Source organism: Mytilus californianus, unplaced genomic scaffold (genome assembly GCF_021869535.1).
Source record: "Mytilus californianus isolate M0D057914Y unplaced genomic scaffold, xbMytCali1.0.p SCAF_5, whole genome shotgun sequence".
NCBI classification, from domain to species: Eukaryota; Metazoa; Mollusca; class Bivalvia; order Mytilida; family Mytilidae; genus Mytilus; species Mytilus californianus.
This window is the reverse complement of record NW_026262701.1, coordinates 76,226,595-76,245,667: the sequence shown is the minus strand read 5'-3', so window position 1 is coordinate 76,245,667 and position 19,073 is coordinate 76,226,595. Positions and strand designations below refer to the sequence as shown.

General features: G+C 32.3%; 1 protein-coding gene across 10 annotated transcripts in view; it reads right to left on the bottom strand.

Annotated features, from left to right (window-relative positions):
• The window catches only part of LOC127703064 (uncharacterized), a 434,903-nt gene that overhangs the window by 82,950 nt on the left and 332,880 nt on the right, over positions 1-19,073 (bottom strand). For 7 of the 10 annotated variants that reach the window (XM_052207446.1, XM_052207448.1, XM_052207449.1 and 4 more), the window contains 2 exons: positions 8,374-8,484; positions 8,073-8,177 (listed from right to left, as the gene is read on the bottom strand). In XM_052207446.1, the coding sequence (XP_052063406.1) occupies positions 8,073-8,177; positions 8,374-8,484 (216 nt within the window). The remainder of the gene's footprint in view (positions 1-8,072; positions 8,178-8,373; positions 8,485-19,073) is intronic. The other 3 variants (XM_052207454.1, XM_052207456.1, XM_052207457.1) reach the window with 1 other exon arrangement.

The following is a 19,073-nucleotide window of genomic DNA, read 5'->3' as shown; positions in this document are numbered from 1 at the left end:
ATTACAAAAATCTAAACTTTCGGACTCATCAATAGTCTCTGGATCACCAGTAAAATGAACAGCTTCATATTCAATAGCTAGTGATAAAGCCTCATCTAAACTATTAGGGTGCTTAAAGGTGACAGATTTAGCCATCTCAATATTCAAACATGATGTAAATAAGTCAGTAAAATACACATCTAAATCTGAAAAATTATCAGGATAAGCCTTATGAGCTAGTATCTTAAAACGCTGACCAAATTCAGAAATTGTTTCACTTTCCTTCAAACTACAAACTCGCAGCTGAAATCTAAAATATGCCACCCTCTCCTTAGGATTGAACCTCTGAATGAGAACATGTTTCAAGCAGTCATAATCATACAACTGTGGCCTTTTTAAGAAACGTAAAATAGTTTGAGCATCACCTCTCAAATTCATTATTAACTGACATGCCATCTCAAATTCATTCCACTGGTTCCAAAGAGAAACTGTCTCAAAATGAACAAAATAATCTGTAACATCAATGCTGACACCATCAAACAAACAATGTTTTTCTTCAAACCTAATCATAACTAAATATACATTTACAAAATGAATCAAACTATGAAAATAAAATGTCCCAGGGACAACTATCGGCCCAACTCTTCAAAACTGGTCTGCTTAGGACTGTCATATCCAATTACAAGTACTGACTCAAATGTCTGCTCCATTTCTTATAAATAATTTAGTTCAGTTACAAACCAGAAAAGTTGCTTTAAAATTCCACATCCGCCTCGCGGGACCAAAATGTAGCAGGAACAATTCTGCTGGAGATTCGGGGATGCGGACCACAGCTTATTCTAGTTTGTGAACTGATTTATACGAAGACGATGGATGCCAAATGTAAAAGCGCTATATAATATCTATGTAAATGAAAACCAAACACAGTGAAAACAATATATAATTTAATCAACAATTACAACTTTTATTATGTTGAACCAAAGTAGTAATGGAGCAGTCAATCACTTCAATATTATACCCGTATTAAGTAGGTATATGGCGGATGCACTAACCTTGTAAAGGGTGGTTGGAAAGCACGGCTTTCCTAGGTTGGACTGAACGTCAGTCCTCAAGCAATTCAACTTAACAATTTCAAACCAGTTATATAAAATATATAAGTTTCCGAAGAAGGTAATAAATGTTTTGCGACGATGCAAATACTAAACTTTAGAATATAAATAAATATCTTTAACTAATGAATTCATAATTCAGAATACCAATATCTATTCAATTTAACTAATATGTACTGAATAAGCTTCATTTAAATCATTAAATAAAGAAATATGAAATTTATAGTTTCAAACAAGGGAAATAACAATGACATAATAATCCTAACTGCCACACACGCCATTGCCATTTTCAAAATAGTGTCCAGTCTGTACTTAAAACAAACTCGCAGTATCACATAACTTCATGCGCTTTGTAGTTCTTGAAATATTATTGCTTATTTCACTTGAAACTACCAAATCTATGAGGCAGACTGGTGGCTCAAAACTGAAATTTAACATATGTTCCGGCCTTCATCCTGGACTATAGCTGTATTAGTATATGTATATTTTGCTTGAAAGTTAGCCCAACAATTTTAGAGTTACTTAGCAAATTTTTATTCTTCGTGACACCTTCTTCTTCCTAGACCGATTGTTTTAAGGGAATACACACATGTTATTTACTCTGTAATACCGACACTCGGCCAACTCGGCTATATATAATAGGTAATTGCTATTCCAACGGTCAGCTGGCAAAATAGACAAAAAATCTTTTTTTTCGTCTAGCCGCATTAAAGTTTATTCTATCGGCCACCAGGAAGAATTACTTTTCTATGATAAAATGCGATTTTTCCCGGCCATACATCTAATAGTGTAAATATTTTTTGGTGAAGTCCAGTGGAGAATATAGTGGCAAAAAATTTTCTCCCGTGCAAACACTGATTATTGGAACTCTTTAACGTCCTGGACTATAGTCAGAATGAAACAAGCTCAAATAAAAATTGCTGTATATATAATGTTATCGTTTCTCTTTTTATATAAAAACAGAAAATGTCTGCAGGGTTTAGAATTTTTGTGTAGAATTCAATTTTGTTTGAAATGTAGCTTATGGAATACATTCCCCACGTACAAATTTCAATATATATTTCTCAATTAGCTGTATACTTCGTTGGAACAGACCTAAAAAGCTTTATTATACAAATTATATAAGGAACAGACCGAAATCAGTAGACCAAGTGTTGTAGATGCTGTTCATTCAAAGGGCATGCTTGTTATAAATAAAAATCAAAAGAGAAAGGGGACAACAACGCTAGTACTATTTATGTGAAACAAGTGCTACACGATCTTCTGAAGGTAATTATCAAGGGTTACAGGAGCTTCCGAATGTAATAAGAACATTTCTGTTTTATTTATCACTATATTTTTTGGTTATCAGATATGCAAATATGCGGGGAAATCGTATGCTCTATAATGATCCAAAAGGAAAAAAAAAAAAAAAAAAAACCGGCAAGAATTTTGTCGTCGCCAAATTTATGAAGGTCTGCCAATACCTTAGTGGTATGACCAAAATCGACACATTTTACCAAGTTTGCCTATATGGTCGTCTATGGAGTACATGTATCTACTTCCTTATTCGTATATTAATAACTCAATGTACTGTATATGTACTATGAATATGATACTATGTAATTATGAAAGACACTCCCCCCACCCCACCCCCACCCCCCCAAAAAAAATATATATTCAAACCAAGCAAACAAACATAAAATTCTATAAAACAAGTTGGTTGTCCTGAAAGTACACACAACTCGACTAACAACTATTGACCGGATCTTGTCATATAGATATCTAATTGTATTATCATATCAGATATAGATAAATGGCATTACATCTGTCTTCTGTAAAAAAGTATTTATAATTACGCGGTATTTGTACTCAAATCTCAATGTTGAAATACAAGGTATATTTAACGGTCATATGCAACCTTATGTCCTTCCTACACATTCTCTCTGAAAAGACCAAATTGCTGCCTACTCCTTATTTCTTCCGTCAACCCCTACCCCCACTAATTTTAAAAGTAACGAAATGAATAAATAACTTGAACTTAGACGATAATTCCAAATAGATTATTTTAAATAGATTATATGAGTATCCTTTTCGAAACTTTTGTCTGCCATACTTCATCTTTTTAAATGAGAGAGAGAGAGAGAGAGAGAAAAGGAAGGTAAATTCAATATCATTCAATCAGTCTTCTTATATAATTTTTATTTTATTGTATAATTTATCAATCCATCACTTTTGTAAGATAGGATACGTTGTATACTTCATTGTGATTTCTTAAGATTCACAAATCAAATGCTGCTTCAAAAATATATCATTTGTATTCTTCCGTATTACCGAATAATTCTAACACATGTTCAGGTAGTGTGGGAATATAGAAGTCAGCAGCTTATCTTGATAACATCAGATTACAAACCTGTTCGTGCAATTTTCATTGTTATTTATTCAACGCAAAATAATTATCTAAGATACCTGGGACGATCTCATTTTATAAAGGATCTCTTTTGTTTACTTATTGTACCTCGAACTTATTAACCCAGTGTAGGTCTTCAAGTTGAGTTTAATTTACTAGAAGTTAATCGGGCAAGACTAATTAGACACGCCCTGTTACAATCAGGGGGTCCAAAATAGGATCGGGAAAAATCAGCCAGCGAAATACCATAATTTACAATTTCAGAGAATCAAAGTGCTTTTGGTTCATTTAATATCTCCGGCCAATATTTAGACGGTATTTCAGAGGAAATTTATATAAACCTGTCCGAAACCGGGAAATGTTGGCTGCAATAGGAATTTATTTACAAAATAGAATGAATTTCATAACAGCGTGGACATGGACACATGGCAATTAAATATTATCGTATCACTGGCTGTGGACAACAAAGACTTCACGCAATTACAAGTAATAAGAACCCCGGACCTTCATGAAAAATCATTTTAGTCCTCTGGGCTGAATAATTTTTGGCACGGAACAAATTTGAATTCCCATCGAAAACTCCAACGATCAGATTTTCGTGAACATTTAAATATCATTCTAACAAACAATAACTCGTGAAAATATCAAAAAGCATATTAATCCGGTCTTGTGTGCAAAATTTACGTTGATTGTAGTCAGAGTAGCTTTTGTGGAAAATGTGTTCAGGTATAACAAACGTTACGGGATCTATATTGTTTTACTACAAATTAAGCAGGTAATTTCAATGAATTTGGTCTTACTCAACATTTGTTTTTTGTTATTTGAGGATGCATATTTGAGACTATTCTGCATAAACGTTTATTTGCAATTTTATTCATGCTGATTTCAAAAGCCTCTTGCATAGCCACCCCCTCCCTTATTTTAAATGAACCAGGAATGGTCGCCCCCTTACAATTTGAAATTGTACTCACTTCTTTTTCGGTTTCTGTGTTTCAATAAATATCCATGAATTTAATGATGTGTTTACAATACATCTGTTTTGGAATAATAAATCATGTGCACAAGACTAAACTGGTCAACTGTAACACGAGATAATGTACAGGTTATTATGTCAACATAACAGTAACAGTTTAATTATAACCTTTCAACTGGGTGCACTCGTTTAATAGGTATTGTAAACATATTTAATTCATGGATAGATACCGAACCACAAATTTAAAAAAATAAGTACAATTCTAAATTCTAAGTAATATCTACTTTATATCCCAATCTAACATAACTAATCTGCGTTCTGTATGGTATTTCTAGAAACTCACTCCCAAAAGCTTAAATGGTATTTTACAATTACAATTAAATAATAATTATTTCCCTTGTTGATAAGTATACAAGGTACAAATGCTGGTTTGCTGTAGTGGTGAGCAACGGTGAAAATAAAAAATAAAATAATTTGTTACTTAAAGTTACAAATATTACCCGGTTGGATTACAAGTATGTTTGAAGACAAAATAACATAATTAATTTTAATATTTGTATACATCAAAGATTGTCTTTAAATCTAAAGGAACTAAAACCCCTGATCGTTGTCTCTTCATTGAACTTCATTGCAGCGAAGCAGTTCTACTTCGGAAAAAGGGAGATAACCAACTTCAAATTATTAAAATTCATGGTTCCAGAAATGAGTTTCTGTAAAGGGCTATACTAGTTTTCTTATCAGTAACTTGTTAATTCGATATAGTCATCAAACATACATAATATTACCATCTTCCTGGTATTATACAGTTTTAATACATTTGATATTTCAAATGAAAACACTGTTAAGTAACAGTTCTGTTTATACATGTTATACTTGACAAATAGTCAGAATATAAAACACTAGTAAGAAGCAGTTCTGTTATTAAATAACAAATAGTCAAACTTAATAAAGAAATTGAATCCAATAGCCGTTTTTCGTTATTGTTTAATCAATATAGAAAACGAAAACACTTCCGTTTTTTTTTTTAAGATATCAAAAACAAAAATAAAACACTTTCGTTTTTTTGTTTGTTTTTTTTTTGTATCTTCGGTTTTGATTTCTAAAAACGAAAAATGAATGGATGTAAATATAAACGGACATAATACGCCTATTTCTATGATAAGAAACAAACGTTGAGTAGTCGCAAAGTGGTTTGTTGTCGTATCGACGGACAACGAAGCCAGAAATGTTATGGTGGTATGGCGTTAATACTTCACGGACGTTCTCACGAAAGAAATTATATTTGTTTTTGCATTTAGGTTAGTGCGCTCTATAGAGAATAAGAGTAAACAATTACATCATTCCCACATCTCAGTTTTATGCCATTCTAAACATTTGAAGGTCCTTTCTATGTATTGGTTACGTAAACTACACACAAAAAAACCCGTTAAATATGATTATCCAATCATTTCGGCATCCAGTAAGTGCTCTTCAACTTATGTTTCAGTACGTTTAACTAGTTCCTTAACTTCTATCAAATAACGCATCAGTAACATTTGAAACTTTAAACTGTAATTAGATCTTTGACTTTTGTGTAGAAAGAGTGCTACGATCTCTTCAGGTTAAGAACCCTTGCACCATCTCTTTGAGGGATTCGTAGGTGGCCTGTTGCAAGGCAAATTATCTGTCCCTATCCAATATACCCTCCTTTTCCAGTGGAAGCCTATCATTCCGGACGGCCTCCGTTACAGGACCTACCTATTGTATTGTTTTGTTAATTTTTTTTTTGTCTTGAACATGCATGAACTATTTCCCACTGGACGTGAAGCAACCAACAATCATCAACCATATTGTTTTGTACATGAAAGTTTTTTTTTTCTTTTGAGTTTTTTTTTTAATATGTCACGTCGTGGCCTTTGAAAGTTTGCTATGCAGAATAAGTTACTCTCATTTTGGAAGGCTGTACGTGCTTACTTCCATTTTATTTGATATCTTATTACGAGTTGTCTAAATGGCAGTCATACTACATTTTCTTATTTTATATAAATCATATTGAAATAGTTGATCGCCATTGGTTTTAAAACTCGTCCAATACAATGTTGATATACATTTTATAATTCTTTAATATAAATGTCATACAAATCTAGCTAGAATTGTATGGTGAGGGCGTTGACAAGACCGGACAGTTGATGATGTTTCTTTTTTTGTTTCTCATATGGCAAAAACAACAGTTATTGAAATTAATCAGTTGATCATTATGTTTAATATATAGATTTTCCTTTCTTTCATTCATTTTCCGCCATGCAATTGAATAGTATACTTATGACTATTATACACTGCATCTATGTATGGCATTAACATGTTTGCTAGTTTTGGTTTTTCAACAATGCTTCTGCTTTTCTATAATTGGGCCTGAGGGAACAATGGTTGCATGACTCATTTACTAACTGTGTTATTAACTTACAATTAAGTATCGTTATGTTATTGTTATTGTTAGTGGATTGAATAAGATTTACAGTACAGAACCTCCGCTTTTCTAGTATACTCCCCTTTATTTAGTGTAATAGTACATCTTAACATACAAATAGACATGGAAGTGCATTTAAACATCCCATACAAACAGACGTGGTAGTGTATTTATTCATACCTTATGGACAAACGGACGTGGTAGTGTATTTATACATCCCCTACAGACACACGTACATGGTATTGTCCTTTTTCATCCCTATGCAAAAATGACGTGGCATCGTGTTTTTAAATTTCCTGCAGACAAACAGACGTCGAATAATGATGGTGTATTTATACATCCCCAACAAATAAATCGATGTGGTGGTGTATTTATACATTCATACAGACAAATAGACAGAAGGACGTATTGGTGCATTCATACTCTCACAACGTATTACCTAATATCAATGTATGAAATTGACTGAATATTAATAAATGTTGGAAAAAAACAAGGTGCTATGGTTTCTAAAATGATCTTAGATCTGATTAAAACTGTTCTAAACTTCAGAAAAAATGCTAGTTTCCTGTACAGACAAAAATAATGTTCTATTTGATGTATTAACCGTATAAAACTCTTAAAACCAACATTTGCACGACATATATTTTTTGAATATTCCGCCTCTCATTTATTGATAAAACAAAACTTAGTGAATCCCAGAAATATTATAATATAGTATAATATACAGTCAAATAAGAAAAAATACACAATACATCTAATACTTAGAGACACCACTTAATTTAATGTGATGGTCAAATTATGTTTCCATTAGCACACTTGTGCTTTCATCTTAAGGAAAGTCACACTATTTTCTTTTGAATCATGGTACATGTACCAAAAAACAGAATTCCATATCGGATAATAAATTTTCTTTATCAAGACAAATTGAAAGTTTTTAATTATTTGGGAGTAAATACTTTTTTCTTGAGCAATTAAGTAAGGAAATGAACATGTACAACATGTATGTACAGTCTACTATTAGTACCTATCATTTATTTATTATTTCTAAATTCTGCAGACCAAAAAGAACAATTCTAACAAATCAATAAATACAATGTTATTTAAAACACCTATGTAAGTGGTTCACTATTAAACACAGTACTTAGTACAATGTAAATATATAATATCGAATGTTACCTTAGATGTTTTAACCATGGGATTCATTCCTTTTTCTTTAATCAGCCATTGTGTCAACTCCAAATTTCCATTCTCAGCTGCCAAATGTAATGCTGTTTTACCTTCCTTTAATGACAACATATAAAAGTCTGTAAATGTTATGTGATAATCTGAAAAATATTGTGTTTTGAGTATTAATGAATACAACACCACATTTAAAAAATCATTTAATACATCAAAATTAAAGAACAGTGCAATTCAAAACACTTTTTAAGTGATTCACTATTAAGGATGGCACTACGTTTCTAATGGAAAATGTTACCTGCAATGTCTTATCCATGGGATCCATTCCTTTTTCGTTAACAAGCCATTGTGTTATCTTCAACTCATAATATCTATTCTCAGCTGCCAAGTGTAATGCTGTTTTACCTCCCTATAATGACAACATACAACAGTCTGTAAATATTATGCGATAATCTTGGAAATATTGTATCTTGAGTATTTTTTAATACTGCACCATATTTAGAAATCATATACTAAACAAGAAGAACAATGTAAATCAAAACACTTGTTAAGTGATTTATTATTAAGCATAGCACGACGTACGACATCATATAAAATTCTGAAAATGTTTGGGATAATCCTGGAAATATTGTGTCTTGAGCATTTCTAAATTCTGCTGAACATTTAAAAATACATTCTAAACACGTCCGTGAATATTTGCGTCCATTTGTTTTTTTGTTTTTAGAAATCAAAAAAGGAAAAAAAAGAAGGTATTTTCGTTTTTCGTTTTTTAAATCTCAAAAACAAAAATGAAAAACGAAAGTGTTTTTGTTTTTCATATCTGATATAACATAAAAATAAGAAGAAAAACGGCATTTTATATGTCATTTGAATTTAGACAATGCATTCAATTTGAGTTGCAAACCCATGGGCATTGAAATATGTCAAGGTAGCTTTTTTATTTCAACGTAGCACTTTTTCATTTAAACAACAGCAGCATTGAAACGCTTTGTAGATGTAGACAAAATAGACCGACTGACTTATGAAATGATATGAGGTGATATAGTAAACAAAGACTGCCAAATTATTCAATTGTTATCTGTAATAAGAACTACAAGTAATAAATTTAAGTATTAAATAGATTAACAATATAAAAAATACACAAGAAAATTTACTGCAAAGAAGATAGTACAAAACTGATATATATTGTATTTACTATATCGCATTAATAGAGGATGTAACTACTGAAAACTAGCCCGACCGTTAAAGTATACAGAGCATTTATATGGAACGCCATGACTGACTTATGTTGATGATCATCATTATATGCAGTGGTCACATCAGTATATGCAGTAGTGACAGCATTATATTATATGCAGTGGTGACACCATTATATATAGTGGTCACAACATTATATGCAGTGGTCACAACATTATATGATGTTGTCGGAACATTATATGCAGTGGTCACAACATTATATGCAGTGGTCACAACATTATATGCAGTTGTCGGAACATTATATGCAGTGGTCACAACATTTTATGCAGTCGTGATTACATTATATGCAACTGTCGGAACATTATATGCAGTGGTCACAACATTATACGCCTTTTGTTGATGAAGGTGATGATCAGTGATAATGATGATGATGATTGATGGTGATGATTGTTGCTGATGATTGATGAAAGTGATGGTGGTGGTTAAAATTCGGTAAACTTCGTAAATTTTATCGGAAATTGTCGACCCGGTCATAATTAATAATAATGCCCCGCAAACAAAATGAAAGTTATTGAAGTCATGTTGTTTAGGCAGTTCGATTAAAAACTTTATCAGTGAAAAAATAACATCTGTTGTTGTGTGCAAATTTGACACACATTAATTTATCCATTAAGGGGTAGTTCATTCCGAGTAAAATCAAGGTCTAATATATCAACTCTCTATATATAATTGATGTTCAATGTGTTGTCATGACTGTACACCAAATTGATTACTCGGAGTCTCCTCTTTTCGATGTCTAATATAATTTTGATTTTTTTGTTATTTTCTCTGAAGTGATCGTTTAGTTTTCGTATAACATGTATAATGCTGTTCAAATACAAATATTTTTTTTTTTAATATTTCATACATATCATGATGATTTATGTAAAAGAACAATAAAAGGATAAAACATCCCGCCGCCAAGAATGAACTAAAACAAAATATAAAAAAAACGAACACGGAAAAATGACAACAGGTCAACCACCGACAGCAGATTCTGTGAACAGTTATATTTTCTGTACAAGAAACGCGTTGATCCACTCAATCTACTTACTACATGTATGTTTTATTCATTTCATATTCATATCAAAAGAGGAGATGTGGATATACGTCAATGAGACAGCAACCCAACGAAAAAGATAACAGTACAACACTGGAGTTATATGGTCGGCAACAATATACAGCTATCTATACAGTATATAAAACTCTAAATTGAAATAAGGAAATTAAAAAGTAGGACCAATTTATCCCGAATTATTCCACGCCAGGGGAATTTTTGATATATTTTAATCTTATTTCAATGATCAGTATCATCATAGCTTAATGTGTTTATACTTTAAATATTTAAAAACATATATTATTGTGCATTTCTGAAAATTTAACCCCAAATGAACATCTTCAGATTACTCGGGACTGTAATTTAAATATATCATGACCCAGTACTTTTCCAGAAGAGCCACAAATCTGTCAGAAGGAAAATATGTATTGTATTTTGGAAATAAATTAATCTATGTTGGTCAGCGATGTCATTCGAAATAAAATTTTACTAAAACAAATATGATTTGCAATACTGTTTCAAAATGGCATGGAACAGCAATTTTTAGTGCAAAATAACTATTTTATGAATGAAAATCTGTTTTAAGTATATAATTAGGACTATGCAATATATATAAATTCAATACGCTTCGACAATTTTCCGATTTTTACCCCGTGAGTGAAAAATATACAGGAGAAAGGAGCATCACGTCTTTAATTAACAGAAATAATCAAGATTTACTGTAAACAGTAAACTTTCCAAATAATGATTAATATTCAGATATGAAACTTTACTGAACTTCAGAATCTGACGAGGATCCTTAAATGCATGAGATATGGAAATAGTTTTGTTAGCAAAAATAACTGAAATCCCCAGACTATAGCAATAAGACAAGCTTGTATATGAGAAGAGTAAGAAAGCCAATAACAACAACGAGAAGAATTTACAGTAAAACAATAGTTCTCCATTAAGAGACATAATAATAGAGATTTACGGAAAGTCTCGGTACCGACTGTTTACTCTTACTCTGACAATAAAAATGAAGGGGATCGTCTCAAAATAAAAAAAATGTATAAAGGTAAAAATCGTAAATAACTATTAGAATGAAACAATTAACTGTCTTATAAAATTTCACAACCCCCTCCCCCCCTCTTGTTAGCTCACTTGGGACAAAGGTAAATGTGAACTATTGCCATGACCACTTGGCATTCGTCGTTGACCGGTTGTTTTTAGGTTTAAAAAAGTGTTTTAACCAAAATTGGTAAATGGGTCTTTTTAGAAAAAACTGTCGAATTTTCAGTACATATATGCTAAATTGGTTTATGGCTTATGTAAAATGCATTTGTAAGTGTTTGAATGAAAGATTGTAGCATTTATGATTCTTTAAATCAATAATAAACACGATTAAGCTATATTTTTATGAGATTAAAATATTTTAAGTCAGAATTTTGCGTAATTTATGTGCGTACAGTGTCAGGATAGCAAATTTTGATTTTGTTTTCCTTGTTTTCTGATTGCCTTGAAATCTGCATAATAAACTTTTTTAATTTAACTAACGAACAAATCACAGTTTCTTTATTATTCTATGAAACATTTTTTGATAACTAATTTCAATCGGCATACATAAATTACATGCCTATACTGTTACTGATACTTGATCAACAGTTAAATTATTTCTCCTCTTAAATATGGGACTATTCAGTGATGATATAAAAAGCACAAAGCATTCTAAAAATTGTACACGGCACTAAATTAAAAAACAAAATAAGTGCGTATCCTTCTGTCATTTCTATGCTGTTACCAACAAATCTATAAATTACAACAATATTCAACTTGTAAAATGTGCAATAACGTGTTGGAAACCAAGACCAAAGACGAAAAACATTATCACTGCAAAAAAGGGAGTAGTTACTTCACAACAGCGTTCATAAATAGAGAAATTTGTCTCTAGTGCTACTGCATATCATGTTACTATAGTTTAAGTAACAGGATAGACAACATAAAGAGGATGGTTTAAACTAGTAACTTTTATTCAATTTCGCAATTTCGACATTTTTTTTAAATGATCCATATATAAATGCTCTTTACATGGTTTACTACCAAAATTATGTCTAACAGCCCTATCCAATTTTCAAAATGGCCATCACAGATTTTGAGCGGTCAAAATCTACAAAATGTAGGTTTAAAACTAGACAGAAGAAATGTTTATGGATCGATCCTCCGCAAAAACTGCGACTGATTATTCCGACAAATTTAAAAACTTGGCCACCATGGCCTGTGATTGGTGACAAACTTTCATCAAACAATTGTTGGCCTATTCGAACCAAACTGGATAAAAATTGTCATGGGTTGCCAGAATGGCCGCAACGGACTCTAATTGGTTGGTACAAGTAATTTTTATCAGTACTGATAATCTTTTCTCGCTTCTCCCACCCCCTGGTTAAGTAAACGTCCCTTTATTTTCGTACCTGTGGAACAGGAAAATATTTTTATCAGAAAACCGGATTTTTTTTATTTGTGCACTACATCATTATGTAGAAAAAAAATTCATTCAAATATTATGTGTATTATGTGAATGAACTTGACGATACATCCGATTCAAATTTGCTGTTATTGGAATATTGCAGCTTTTTACCGGTGGAGCGATAGTACGCTCCGTTCATGGAGACTGGTTTTATTTGCTCAAAAATACCTTATGAATCAAGTGCGCCGTACAATTCACATTTGAGACGACCCCTTGCATTTTACCTGTAAAAGTCGGTGTCAACTTTCGCTATTGAATAACTCGGCCTTAAACAAACTCGGCCTTAAACAAACTCGGCCTATAAATACGCGGACTTTAAGAGGAATATAATCAAATAGACGATGTTATTTACTCTATTTGAAATTATTTATCGAAATTAGTAATATTATTTATCTTTCACCAGAATATAAAGAATCCTATATGTGCCTGTCCAAAGTCAGGAGCTTGTAGTTCAGTGGTTGTCGTTGGTTCATGTTTGTCATAAATGTTTTTCGTTAATTATTTTGTTATAAATTAAGCCGTTAGTTTTCTCAATTAATTTTTTTTATATTTTCATGTCAGAGCCTTTTATAGCCGACTATAAAGTATGGGAATTTCTCATTGTTGATAGCAGTACGGTTGACTATAATTGCTTACATCCACTTCGGCATTTGGCTGTGATGGATAGTTATCTCATTGGCAATCATACCACATCTTCTTGTGTACCATATTCTATTCTATTCGAAAATTCTGTGTTAGAAATGACCGACCGTGCGAGACGATCATGGGTAGTTAATGTCGTAAAACACCCCCCTAGTGTTAAAAATTATCTTAATTTTCGAAATGTCCGTTAGAAACCTTAAAACTCATAGTGCTCGGCTTTTACGAAACTTTGTTTACTTTAAACTCTTTCGGGAAAACAGATCGTGAATAAATTCCTGTGGAGGCGCATATGCTTTTATTTTCCTTCTGTGTCATATAAAAATATGCAAGCGGGGGTCGTGCTGATATGTCAGTTTTGTTGTAAAATATAAAAATATAATGTCCTCCGCCGCACTTAGCTTAATTATGGAAGTATTATATATATTTCATTTTACTTCCATATTTTAATGGTGATTGAACAGATGTCAACTGTACACATGCCATTAATTGGCTTATCATAGGTGATTTAAAAGGTAAATTGTTTTATTATAAATTAGGCCGTTAGTTTTCTCAGTTGAATTGTTTCATATTTTTCATGTCGGGGCCTTTTATAGCCGACCATATGGTATGGATTTTTCTCATTGTTGAAGGCCGTATAGTTGCCTATAATTGCAAACATCCACTTCATTTAAACTTTGGTGGATAGTTGTCTCATTGGCAATCATACCACATCTCCTTATTATTATATTTACAATGGTACATGCAGGAGCCGGGAAGGGATGGGGCACCATGAATTTTTTTTTCAGTTGTTCAGATATCTGAACATGATCATGGAGGATTTGTGTGGCTTCTTTAATTTTTTTTGTGGAGGGGGAGGGGGGGAGGGTACGCAATAATTCTCTTTAATGATTTTATAATTCAGCACCCCTTTTTCTCTGCTCTAGTTTATAAGATAGCGCTCTTTCATTCTCTATTCCTTATATGGCAATTGCAACAAGAAACATATCCATACATTTGTATGTTTTATTTAGTAAGTCTAATAAAAATACAATAACATTTTATGAAGGATACGACATTGTGTTTAAATAAAACCTTTTTGTTTCTGTATGTTATTGAAAAAACAATGTTTTAAATTAAATCGAACAAATGTGTGTTCCGAGAACACCACTCATCCAACAAACAAACAAATTATGAATGGTCGGCGCCTTAATCAGGCAGCAAGATATTTGTTTTATATTTCTCCTTGGATACTGTTTGTTTTACTACCTCCTTTGTCTCATCGTTGGTCAATTAATTTATTTCACTCGTCTCTCTGTACTCGCGGTGAGCGTTTTGTTATATGTAATTGAATTAGACATCATAATAAGAAATGTACCATAATATCGATATTCAAATGTTGCCGAATTATTCACGTCAGCTAAAATTAATGTCGATTTACGATTATTCATCCGAAGTGCACAGTTTTCAAATAATATAAATGCAACACGCAAATTGACATGTTACAAATTTCGAATTCCAAATATGCATCTCACAAATGTACAAATTACGAAAGTACATATCACAAATGTACAAATTACGAAAGTACATATCACAAATGTACAAATTACGAAACTACATATCACAAATGTACCATGTAGCAATAAATAAGGGAAATTCAAAATTGGAATTTTGAATTACATAGTTTGAATTGCAATTCTCAAGCATTCAATTGTCGACTTGCACTGTAACACATTAAGAATTGCAAAGATGGAATTATGACACATTTGGCTTTCTATAGCCTAGCTAGCGCCTGTGTTTTGAGGTGACAAATTTTTGTGCGGACATTCATGTATATCAAATAAGTCCGCAGTAACAAATAGTATTCCTTTATTACTTGTAGTTGCTTTCATCTGGACCTTAACACAAAACTTAATCAGAATCATTCATGTAAAATGTAGGTCTAGGTGATTTTTCTTTTCATGGACATTCGTTTCTGTCCAAGATGTGCGCACTAATAGTAAGTCATTTCTCTATGACTCGTAGTTTGTTTCGATCTAGACCTAAACGCAAACCTTAACCGTAACAGACTGACGAGACGAACAAACGGAGTAAACGCTATATCCACTCCCAAACTCCGTTTGGCGAAGGGATGAAAAAGAGATGATAAATATGAATAAAAATATTAAATTGGGTCTGAAAAAGGGTAAACTTTCCTAATAAATGTTTTTTTTTTATGTGAGCACCAACTATAACAAAAACAAAATGTTTATCCGAAGTTATAAAATATGATCGATTATTTCATGTATGATTATGAATTTCTTTGGTGAAGGCTGCTGTTCATATTTAGAAATAATGTTATCACGACTGCATATAATGTTGTGACCACTGCTATAATGTTCCGACAACTGCATATAATGTTGTCATAACTGCATAATAATGTTGCGACCACTGCATATATTGTTCAAACCACTGCAAACAATGTTGTGACCGCTGCATATAATGCTGTCACGACTGCATCTAATGCTGTGATCACTGCTTATAATGATGATCATCAACATAAGACAGTCATGGCGTTACATACATTTACAGTAACAATAATATTAGAGTCAGAGATGAAAGCGAACGAATGAATAAAATTATGATGATCATCTATATACTGAGAAATAGTCTAACGTCCATCAGCTAATATTACACATATGCAGGACGATACTATTTTACTTAATATATACTAGTCAACAAAAGAAACGATACACAAGTTTGAACTCCAATTTATCATAAAATATAATAAATAGGAAAAACTGTTAAATTATCCAATGAAAAACATTCATTTGCAAAGGAAATGCACATGATAAAAAGAATCTGATCAAATTAGAAAGTTAGAAAATATCGTGTTATTGAACACAGGGGTCAAATTTTTTTTGCGGAAAATGATGACAAAAGTCGGGACTTAATTTTTGAAGATGAGTATTAAGTATTCAAATATCCGCAAAGTCATTCAAAATTTGAAGCAGACCATGATTAAGTTTAAAGTTTTAAATTCTACTATCGATTTTTGAATTTTTGGGTGAAAATACGATTTTTGAAATAACAAAAATTCCAAAAAGTTAATTATTAGACCAATTGGGCAATGATTTGCCTTGGAACATTGTATCCAATGTTATTATATATGGAAAATACATTGCCTTGTATCGTTTCTTTAGTTGACTAGTATATGATATAGATAATGAAAGTGGAAGTTCGTAATTGGGTTGTCGAAGAAAAGAAGACCGTCTTAAGTGTCGATCACAAGGAAAGAAGATATGAAATCGATCAGTCTGGCACATTATTCAGGTTATAACCCGCGTTAACTGATTGTTATAACATTAAAGATATGCCGCATGACGGACATTTTCTAAATACAAATACTAAATGTGTTTATATGTTTGTTCTGTTTCTTATGGTGTCGCCTTGATGTTGGAAACTTATTTTGTTTGTTTCGATTCTGCTTTATGATCAATATTATTCATTACCTTTAACACGCTGGTCCATTCTCTTTAATGGAGTAGATCTTAAGGCATGGACTTCGTCATTATTATCTTTTTCTTTGAGGGGAGGGGTACAGATTTTTGTATATATTCTTTGTAATTTTAGCTTATTTGAACTTATTGTGTTCTTGTTTTTATCCTTTGATCGTGAAATAACAGAAGATTCGTGATAAGAATACAGGAAAAAAAAACCACGTATTAAAATATACATAGCATGCGTGTGACGAACTAAGGTACTTAATGCACAAAAAGCGTAGCACGAATGTATCAAAAAGTAATATAAGTTATAGATATTTCATATCTTTCGGATAGTTTTGCAGAGTTTCGTAAATTATACCATACTTTTTGTTGAAAACCCCGGCAATAACCTCACGAGCCGGGGTCGAGTGGGCTGCCGAGGGGTTTCAACAAAAACTATGGTATAATTTACGATACACCAAAATATTATCAAAAAATATGAAATATCTGTGTTAACATATCGCATCTTTTGCTGTTTAAAATTTAATATTTCATATACATGTGTTTTTTGTTGTTTTACTTTTAAAATAATTTTGATCAGAATCAGTTGGTTTATCCTTTTCGGTCCTTACACATAAATCTCCGCCTACTTTCTAAATTAAGCACGGGCTTTTGAATCAGCGGGAATATCAGTTAGACAAGATTTTTCGACAGCGATGGATGCACATTTACATTGGTGATGGATAGCGTTATAGACAAAAAAATGTTGAAGGCATTAGATATTCAGGAGATACTGTGCAACGAAAAAAACAGACAAAAGCCGATATCACTTATCTCTTATATGTAGGACTGTAACGCTACAATAGAGTTTCAGGGGGAAAATTGATTTCGTGGAATGCACACATTTTAGGCGAGTGACATTTTTTTAAAAAGCATCTTAGTTAAGTACTTTAATGCACCCACCTAATACACGGCTGAATATCCTTCCTGACCACATACATGACATAAGACCCTTCACGGTTTTATGAAGTGTTCGTTTTTTACATTTGAGTGCTCTGTTTTGTGGACTGTTGTTTGCCTTTATGACTTTTTTTTTAATTTGGTCATGGTGTTATCTTAGTTTCTTTGATTCATGGTTTGAGATTGTCCCATTGGTATCATGTTAGTGTAAGAAATCTTAGTTGCAATAATGAAAATCGCCTAACAGTAAAGAGAAACGAGGACTAAACGCAATAAAAAATAAAAAATCCGCGAAGATCATTTAATTTGCTCACAGTGATATATCACCAATTCGTAATCAAGATAAATTCAACCACAATTGTGAAAACTTTCTTACTAAAAGAGAGGCGAAAGATATCAAAGGGACATTCAAACTGATGTTGAAAACAAACTGACAAAGCCGGTGCAAAAAACGAAAAAAAGACCAAAAGACAAACAACAGTTAACTCAGAGGCTCCGGAAGGGTAAGCAGATCCGGCTCCACACGTAACACCCGTCAAGTGGCTCATGTAAGTACTGACCCAGAGATAAGTATTATTCGTCGGTAGGTCACATTCGTCGCAAAGAGGACGGGGTTCTGGTTACGATAAATGGAACATATCCGTCGTCATCTGTGATTCAGATAACGGTCACCAAACTCGTAATGGCTTCGATAAAATTTCCGTAGGATTGATTTTAACTACTCAATTTAAACTCTAGCTTACTAACTTACTTGTGAGCAGCAACCCTCTATCAAGGAAATCATGAACGTAAATGCACGATCTTGAATATCGTATCAACTTGGAGATATATACTCCATATGCAGGCGCTGCTTGAATTTGCTACATAGAAATGGGAAGTTCACATTAGGGAAGCTGAAATCATCTCTTTTGCCGTAAAGTTTTGTTCTCAACCGATATAAGTTCTAGATATAAGTCAAGATATGGGGTAGAATTTACTGTATCTGTTGTAGCCTTTGTTTTCCAAGCTCGATGGGATACTGTATATGCGTTCAACATAGTCACCAAAGATTGACTTATTCAGTGAGAGGACATCATTTTTACAGTGGAAATAAAACTTGAAAAAAAATGGAAGTTTCTTTTGATTCTTTCTAAGAATCTTTTGTATGAAGTCAGCCTCAT